This window comes from Mus caroli, chromosome 9, assembly GCF_900094665.2.
Source record: "Mus caroli chromosome 9, CAROLI_EIJ_v1.1, whole genome shotgun sequence".
Taxonomy (NCBI): domain Eukaryota; kingdom Metazoa; phylum Chordata; class Mammalia; order Rodentia; family Muridae; genus Mus; species Mus caroli.
The window spans coordinates 6,032,089-6,041,934 of NC_034578.1; the positions used below are offsets into that span (position 1 = coordinate 6,032,089).

General features: G+C 38.7%; 1 protein-coding gene across 11 annotated transcripts in view; it reads right to left on the minus strand.

The window, feature by feature from the left end:
* Positions 1-9,846, minus strand: part of Cntn5 (contactin 5) — a 1,179,522-nt gene that overhangs the window by 291,211 nt on the left and 878,465 nt on the right. For all 11 annotated transcript variants that reach the window (XM_021171282.2, XM_029481828.1, XM_029481827.1 and 8 more), the window contains 3 exons: positions 9,064-9,200; positions 5,661-5,790; positions 3,350-3,500 (listed from right to left, as the gene is read on the minus strand). In XM_021171282.2, the coding sequence (XP_021026941.1) occupies positions 3,350-3,500; positions 5,661-5,790; positions 9,064-9,200 (418 nt within the window). The remainder of the gene's footprint in view (positions 1-3,349; positions 3,501-5,660; positions 5,791-9,063; positions 9,201-9,846) is intronic.

Here is a 9,846-nt window from a genome sequence, read left to right on the forward strand (position 1 = left end):
CTCCCCACAGATAGCCAGTTGCTTTATATAGACTATAGAATTGATAAAAGAGGTGAAGATTTAGCCCTCTGGTATAGAAACCTTACCAAGGCCTGACAGGTGATATAGGCAAAGGAGAATAAGGAGTAATACAGGGATGGATTGAAGGAGGCTGAGATGAAGAACAAGTGTACCACACAGGTCACCAAAAGGAATTCTGTAGTACCACAGAGTGACTTAAAGATCTTTTCTTTAGCTAGGGGCATAGTTCAGTGGATAAAGACAGGTGCTCACAAGTCTAATGACCTTATTACAACCAGGACTCACATGGTAGAATGAGAAAACACGCCCCCCCCCCAAGAAGTTGTCCACTGATCTCTCTCTCTCTCTCTCTCTCTCTCTCTCTCTCTCTCAATCCTCTCTCATACATACATACATACATACATACATACATACATATACACACACACACACATAACAAATTTCTTAAATGTATTTTTCTCACACATAGTAAAGAATGAGGAGAGGTATGGAAATCTACCTATACTATTCAAAAAGAAACTGTTGTTATCACTTAAAAACCTAAGGTTACGATGGTGGTTCCACCACTGCCCCCCGTGTGCTCTGCATTTCCCCTGCTGCTTCTTCTTTTCCTGTTTTTCTCTCCCTTCTCTCCAGGAGAGAACCACAATTCCCACATTTTAATAAAAATCACGTATTAACTTGCTATATACCAGCCTACTTATTTTCTACATAGCATTTCATTCAATTCTCAAAAGTCAACAAAGTTACTTGTTAATTTCAAGGAGGACTATCTGTTTTTATTTTATGTATATGAGTATTTTGCCTATGTGTATGTAAGTGTACCACATATGTGCCTAGTACCAGCAGAAGTCAGAAGAGGGCACTAAATCCCATAGAACTGGAGTTAAAGATAGTTTTAAGTCTCCATTCTATGTGGGTGCTAGAAAACAAACCTGGGTCCTCTGAAAGAGCACCACTCTTAACTTCTGAGCCATCTCCCCAGCTTCTAGTGTTAGACATTTTGAAAATGAAGTGGGTTTAGAATAGAACCCCACAAACTGATGCATGCTCAATGAAACTGACTCCTTTTCTCCCAACTTGTAGTATTCTGCTACCCAGGGTGGGAAAGTGACTTGCAATTGTGAGTGCCCCTGGCTTAAAAGCAGCCATCATCATTAAAAGTGATGCTGAAATAAATCAACTGAGTAGCAGTTCTCACTGACTAACCATTATGCTACAGACATGAGCTTGAGGAAACAGACAGCAACTATAAAGTTGCCTAAGACTCATAATCCACTTCTTTTGCAGGTTTTAGGACCAAATAAATGAAGCATTCAAGGAAGTTGTGATGACTCTCTATGGTAACTCATTGTCCATTCATGATCATGGTAGTTTGCTACTATGAGAACTTTGGTTTTGTTCTGGGAATTAGACATGTGCACAGTGCATCACTCTGTCATATTCTCAGTCATCTGTTTTAGGTTTGTTGTACTTTGATCCTGGTCTCTCTGTGCCTCCCAGGGAAAACTTTAGTGTGAGAGTCTCCTCTCTCATTCTAGTAAGTAGCTGGGGTTACAGGAGCCACCTGGCTCAGCTATATCTATCAGTCTCAGCACGGGAAAGGCCACTATTTATCTGTTAGCAGAACCAGTTTGCATTTTGAAATATGTAAACCGGGAAAGGTAAATATGGTCAAATCTTGTTTTTCCTTGAATAAGGAAAACATAAACACTTCACTTTGCAGTCTCCTTTCTGAATAGCATTTCAATGAATAGTACAGAAATTTGAAAATAAATAGGGTAGCTGAGCTTGAGGTCAGCACCTGTCTCATGACTGAATACTCAGGGGTATATTTCAAATCAGGTAGACACAGCTGGGAAACCCATAAACTGTGACTTTCAATTTCTAAAAAATACCAAGTTTATTTTGCTTATGTTATTGCAACAGTCAACTTTGTTACTCCTGTTAGTATATCCAGTCTGGTAAAAACCGATGCCACCTAATTTTAAACTCACAGTATGATATTGCTGAATAGCTGATGAACACTCATGTGAACTGCAGTAAATAGGAGAAGATTCCCAGGCTGCCTCAAAACAAAATAAAATAACGCACTCAAAATAGAATAGCTTATACCTTTTGATTCAGCCAAAGGGAAATGCTGATATAACAGTTTGTCATGTACTCCCTGCACAGGACAGACTTTTCTGTGAAACCAAGAAGCTTATTCTGACTGCTCATACCCATGTGATCATCCCAGTTAAACAAAGAGGTCCTGCCTGCCCAACCTGAACTCAACCATGAAACAAGGCTCATCTGAGACTATTTAGATCAGTTATCTAAGACTGAAACATCACTTTGTAAAGAAATTTCTCAAAATTTAAATACAAAATCCAAAGTTACTAGACTAGACACCAGTGCTGTCTTGAGTTACCTAAGTATTCTGATACTTACCTCTGCACATGCAGAACTAGTCAAGTCAATAATATACACTGTAACTTCCTGTAACTTCCGTAGCAGATGTTTTAGCACATCTTTACCAGTACCTCTAACAGCACTGAATAATGACCAGCAAAGCTTGGAACTTGCCAGACCATTGCAGATAGAGCACAGCAGGATGGATTCATTCACATTGTCTGGATTTTTTTTTTTTGTTACTTTGCTTCTTGATTTCCAGAGACAAACATTGATATGATGAATATTTTTCTACATATTTTACATGTGCATGCTGCCACCAAAGTAATTCTATTTCATTTTCACCCAAATGATTAAAAAAAGAAAAGAAAACATTAGAAAAAAACATCACATGGCACAAATTTGATCCTAAAAGGACTATGCAGAAAACCCAGAATAAAGTCACATTATCTAAATACCAGCATCAAACAAAAACACAGAGTGTAAAATGATCACAGACAATATGTGGTCCGCCATTATGCAAAGCCAAAATGAAAAGCAAAACCAGCGAGTTTCATTTAAAATAGACTGAACTTCTTGCTAGGTGGCAAAGAAGTTGTTGAAGTGAGATAGACCTTGTTAGGGTCAGACATAGAAAAACATCACATTTTAGTTATTTTTTGAAACATGTCATAATCTCTGCAAGACTTACATCCTTCACCACGTGTGTCATTTGCAACCTCTAAAACACGTGGTTTTGTTCTCAGCAGAGGGAGGATCTATTTGGGGAAGGCAGGGTGTGAGGAAGAAGAGGGATTACAAAATATAGGGTAGTAGGAGAAGTGTGTAGCTGTGTGTGTATGAAGAGAACTTGGAGACGTCCCTCACTGCGTATACTAACAAAAAGAAATTAATTTTGGTGGTAAGAAATTGAAATGCAAAGTAAAGTTGTCACCTTTTATTCGCCCTCACTGCCTTGTCTCCCTTCCTCCAGGAGATGGCTGGTTTTGGAGATCCCTGGGGTTTGCACTCTATGAGCACTCCCCGATCTTTGGTAACAATTATTGATTTCTTCACTTGATTCAGTTCAAAGGAGGGCGGCGAAGCTGTGGTGAAGAGAATTGAATTCCATCAGAGGCAATGCTGAGAATTAAGGTTCATTTACCCACAAGTTCCATTCCTTTCTCTGGCATAGGTTTCTCTTAAAAATCTCACAAAAACTATATGGCATTAGCACAAAATTTATTAATTAATAAATATTTTAGTGGAGCTTACAAATAAAGAATACTTTGATAAATGACACTTTATTCATGATTACCAATGTCAACTGTGGAAGATTGGTAGTCACTTAGTCATTGTTTAGGAGGTCAGTCAAGAGACTCAACTTTGGGCTTCTCTGCAGTGATGGACTAAAGTTCTAGGCAAGACAATTTTTGACTTCCATTTCCTAATTTAATTTAGGCTTCCTATGTTACTTTAGAATCATACAGAGGTGACTGCAGTTTTCAAAGAAAAAATCTTTAAAGAAATGGAACTATATGACTTTTAAGTCAAAATTTATTTCATTTGTCTCAATTACTCATCTAAGTAGCAACATTCATTAGCATTTACCATATTTATATTAAGATTCTTTTTTCTCTGAAATATATGTTTCCAGTGCCTGAGTGAGTGGTTGTTTATGCAAGTTGAACCTTTGCGTAATGCTCAGTAGTAATGTATGCTCATGTTAAAGCCATACGATGCAGGACAGTACAAAAATAAAGTACAATAAATACAGTACAATTGAGGCCTGTCAAAATATTGATGATGAGCAGAGGAAGGCATGGGAAGATTACATGTAATTGTTTTGACTGCCCCAGGGACTGACTCATAAAAGATACTTTTGAAAGTATGCATTGAAGAGAAGGGTTTGAGACTGTTTTGGGGAAAGCACTGAGATGACTAGTGATTGAATCAACCTTTCAATTCTGAGACACTGAAACATGTGTTGACAAGGCAATACATTATTAATATTTGATTTGTAATTAATATTTGATTTGATGAAATTGTGATGGAATCCTGTATCTATTAGCTATAATTTTTTGTAACGTAGAACAATTTCACTTGTAAATATTCATAACTGAGTACCTATGATGTATTACACTTAGTTTATATGTAAATGGTACCTTTGCAGGTTCCAGGGACCATCCATTTTTTCTGTAAATGTTGTGTTTACAGAAGGTTCTGAAATGCATTGAGAAGTCAAGTCTCTCTTTGCACTGCAGCCATACCTGAACCACAGTTAGTGTTTAGGGACCCATGTAAGTGTTACAGTGCAGGCATCCTCAATACCCTCAGTATTGCTCTGGGTGAAATCATTCTGCAGTATTCTGCAGTGGACTTAAGCTCCTGCCCAGAGTCTGATTTAAGCAAAGGTGGAGTTTTTAATACTTGCACTCTGGATCCCAGAGAGGCTTTTCTCTCCGATGCAGATGGCTATGGCCAGGGTGCTATTCACTTTGGTGTTTCTTTTCTGAAGTGTCAATCATACAGTAGTAATTAGAAATACTTAGGAAAACATTAACATTTCTATGGGAATAGGACAAGCTGGCCAAATAAGGGATCCCTGTCCTTTTTACCTTTGTCAACTTAAATCAGTCTAGAGTTGCCAAAGAGTAAAATCTCAGATGGGGTATTGCTCAGAAACGATTAAGCTATGCATGTGTATGGGGGATTCTTGTGATTATTAGGTGATATAAGAGGGCCTGGTTCACTGTGGTTGCACCATTGCTAGGCTGATGCTTCTGAGCTGTATAAGAAATCTAAGCATGAGCCTGTTGGAGCTAGTACGAAGCATCATGGTTCCATAGTTTCTGCTTCAGGTTATTGCTTGGGTTCCTTCCCTGATGGACTGTTACCTGGAAGTGTAAGACAAATAAACTTTGCTCCCTTAAGCTGCTGTGTTAGGGTATTTAAACACAGCAAAAGAATGAACTGAGAACAGTCCCATACACACACTCTGCAGTTTCTCCTGTGAAAATTAACATATTCTCTTATATGATTTTATTCTCTGTCATAGCAAAGACATATCGTATCAGCCATTTATGATGAAGTCAAGCACAAAAACATGATGGGAGAAATTGCAGAAGGAATATCAACGTGATATAGTGCTTCTTTTCAGTTTTAAAATGGGTTTTAGAATCACATCATAAAACTTCAGCATAGTTGGAATAAGGGAGAAGAAAGCCAAACGTCTTTCTTCTTTATTTGCCAAAAAAACTGCATACCTAGAATCTTCAGCTCAGCACTCGCATAAATAGCTCCATATTTATTCTCAGCCAAACACTGATACATCCCAGCATCTGATTGATTCACACTATGGATCGCCAATATTCCATTAACTGTGTCCACTCTGCTCTGTAATGGCATAAACAGAAATGAGATCTAGAAAGCAAACCACTCAAGTGAACCACCCACTTAAAATCCCAGAGACCACCCAAAGGGGTATCTAGTAAACAGAGATGCCATCATTCTGTAATTCTATTATTTTATATCTATCTATCTATCTATCTATCTATCTATCTATCTATCTATCTATATCTCACCTTTTTTAGATCAATTATGATTTCCAATTGCCTTTTGGAAATCAATTATGATTTATTGCTCAGTGTTTTTGATCTTGTCTGAGACAGCTTTGTTTGGTAGACTAGTTAGTTGAATTCAAAAGACGAAACAAGAAAGGTGGGGTTACATCATCAGTGAGATAACTCAATCACAAAAGAACTCACATGATATGTACTCACTGATAAGTGGATATTAACCCAGAAACTTAGAATACCCAAGATATAAGATACAATTTGTGAAACACATGAAACTCAAGAAGAACGAAGACCAGTGTGGATACTTTGCCCCTTCTTAGAATTGGGAACAAAACACCAATGGAAGGAGTTACAGTGACAAAGTTTGGAGCTGAGACAAAAGGATGAATCATCTAGAGACTGGCGTACCCTGGGATCCATCCCATAATCAGCCTCCAAACGCTGACACTATTGCATACACTAGCAAGATTTTGCTGAAAGGACCCTGATATAGCTGTCTCTTGTGAGACTATGCTGGGGCCTAGCAAACACAGAAGTGGATGCTCACAGTCAGCTATTGGATGGATCACAGGGCCCCCAATGGAGGAGCTAGGGAAAGTTCCCAAGGAGCTGNNGGNATCTGCAACCCTATAGGTGGAACAACAATATGAACTAAACAGTACCCCCCCAGAGCTCATGTCTCTAGCTGCATATGTATCAGAAGATGGCCTCGTCGGCCATCAGTGGAAAGAGAGGCCCATTGGTCGTGCAAACTTTGTATGCCTCAGTATAAGGGAACGCCAGGGCCAAGAAGTGGTAATGGATGGGTGGGGAGTGGGTGTGGGAGGGTGTGGGGGACTTTTGGGATAGCATTGGAAATGTAAGTGAAATAAATACATAATAAAAATAATAAAAGAAAGATGGAGTTAATAGGCATTCCTTTTATGCAGCAGAAATACAAAATTGTCCCATTCAGGAAAGGACAGAGGGCATGGAGTATAACAGAGGTATGTTAACTCATGGCCATGGTCCCTGTGTCCATCTGGCCAGAGGTGTGACTCTTCTCTTACTTCTCAACAAACTAACACAGATCCCCAAAAGCAACAACTATCATGTAGTTAGGTTATATACACATTTATCAGCTGAGATATACACACTTTAGCATTATGTGGATGTTTTTATAAAGGACAGATCAGATAAGTATAAAGTAAGAAAAAAGTACATATTAAACAAATTTTACTATTAAAAATTTAAAAGCAGAGATATCTTAGATTCAACTCTTTATGTTTTAACATCTTCATGAACCAGGATTCCATTATTAATATAGATACTGGGTAATTTGACACCATCTTCAAAATAAACCCATTCACTCAGCACAGACAATATCTGGCAGAGGGATTTGTATAATCTGGATGTTGGGAATAAAATATGTGACCATCAGTGGTCTCCTAGTGGGACTCCCTAAGAAGGTCAGAGGAAGGGCTTGTGAACAGAAATCTAAGTTTGCTTTCATGGCTTTGTATGTGTCTCTTTCTCTTGGTATAACTTTATTTTCTTTAGCTTTATCTGACTTCAGAAGAAGACAATGTTAGAACTTGAAGCTATGAGAAAGGCATGACTTTAAAAAGGAAGAAACTGAGACCCTAGGTGGTAAATGGTACAGGAGTCAGCATGGGACCCTCCTGCCTGCCTGGGCAAGATTTTACACTCTGTTAAAACTGTCTACAGAGTCCTTCTTTCTTGTCATACGCAGTGATCTATTTCTCCTCTGATCACCTTCCTGTGAAGGCCACAACCAAGGGAGAGAGCTATTAAAATTAACATACTTATGATGCAATTAAAAAGTAATCAATGTAAATCTGTCATACAGGAAATAGTTTTAAAAGTATGCAATTGATTTATTGAAAAGACATTTGTTAAGTTTAGATATCATGAAAAGACCCTTCCCAGGACACCAGAACACAGGGTACTGCAATCTTTTTCTAGTTTTTCTTTTTTCATATAGAAACACAAACCAAGCAATCTTGTGCTCCAGATCAGTTTTATCAGTGGGGGCCGTGAACCAAATGAGGGCTAAAGGTCAGCTAGAAATGGCGGCAAGTCTATCATGATTGGTAATATTTACCTATGGATTTATAGGCTTTTAATAACTTTTGTGTAATATAATTACTCTAACAGGGAATCACATAATTAAAATAATAAATGATTTTTACATATTGCATATGTATTTATGCATACACATAATAGAAGGCAAGAGAGGACCACTTTGTGCTACATACAATGTAAACATGGTAGTTTTATGCTAACTTGACACATGCCAAGTCATCAGAAATTTGGGAATATCATTGGAGAAAACCCTTCTATAATTATAGGCAAGCCAGTTAGGCATTTTCTTAATCAGAGATTGATGGGTAAGAGCCCAGCCCATAGTGGGTGGTACCACCCCTGGGCTGGTGGTCCTGGGTTCTATTAGAAAGCAGGCTGAAGAAGCCAAGAGGAGAAGGCCAGTAAGCAACATCCTTCGTAGCTTCTGCATCAGCTCTGCCTCTAGATTCCAGCCCTGCTTGAGTTCTTGCCCTGATTGCTTTTGATAATGAACTGTTATATGGCTGCTTTTGGTTATGGTATTTTATCTCAGAAATAGTAGCCATTGTATACAGGAGCGTTTCTATTCAGAAATAGTAGCCATTGTATACAGGAGCGTTTCTATTCAGCCTCTTTGTTCCCAGAAGAATGACTATGAGGCTTAATTTTATGAATAAATAAAATAAAGGCCATAAGCTTGGACTTGTTCCCTGACTAGCTCATAACTTATATAATCTTTTTTTTTTCCTAGTCTACGTCTGGCAGATGTCTAGTTACCTCTCCTAGTTTCATATAGCTAACTTTTCAGAGTCTCCGGTGAATCTCCCTCCTGACTCTTTCCCAGAATTCCCCTCTCTCTGCCAGATGTCCCACCTTCTAATCCTGCCTCAGCTAACAGGCCATCAGCATTTTATAACCATGTGATGGTTCCACACAGTATATAATAGATTCTCTTTACAAACCCTAATGAATATACCATGGTACTTAAATTGCTAGGCCGACGTTCTGAGCTCCCCACGTACCGTACCTGCGGCAGGAGGGGTACTCCGTTCTTCAGCCAGCGGTATGTGGGTCTGGGCTTTCCAGTAGCCTTGCATTCCCACTGCAGTGGACTCCCACTGTCCAGTTGGGTATCATTCAGTTTCTGTACCCAGTGTGGGTATGCTGTGAACATTTAAACAAGAAAGAAAAGCAAGCTCAATACTTCCACGTTTATCACATTTAACCTTCCGTGGCAAAAATCAACAGTATTTCTATAGATTTAGTTCTTATGTGTAGCACTCATGTAACTACAGGGGAGCACATCACTACACAGGGAGCACTTCCTTACACAGGAGAGTACATCACTATTACACAGCAGCATACACAATTATTGATCGAGGGGGACATGTCATTATTACACAGGGAAGAATATTATTTTTACACAGGGAAGAATGCTGTTATTACTTGTGGGGGAACACCATTGTTACACAGGGGAGCACATCACTATTACATGGGGGGCACGTCATTATTAGGCAGAAGAGCATGTCATTATTACACAGGGGAGCACATTAGTATTATACAGGGGTTGTGTCATTATTACACAGAATAGCACATCATTATACAGGGGCATGTTATTATTACATGGGGTAACATACCATTATTACACAGAAGAGAATGTCATTGTTACACAGGGGGCTTATCATTATTATAAGGGGGTGTCATTATTACACAGGTGAGCACGTTATTATTTTTTCTCTTCTCTTCTCTTCTCTTCTCTTCTCTTCTCTTCTCTTCTCTTCTCTTCTCTTCTCTTCTCTTCTCTTCTCCT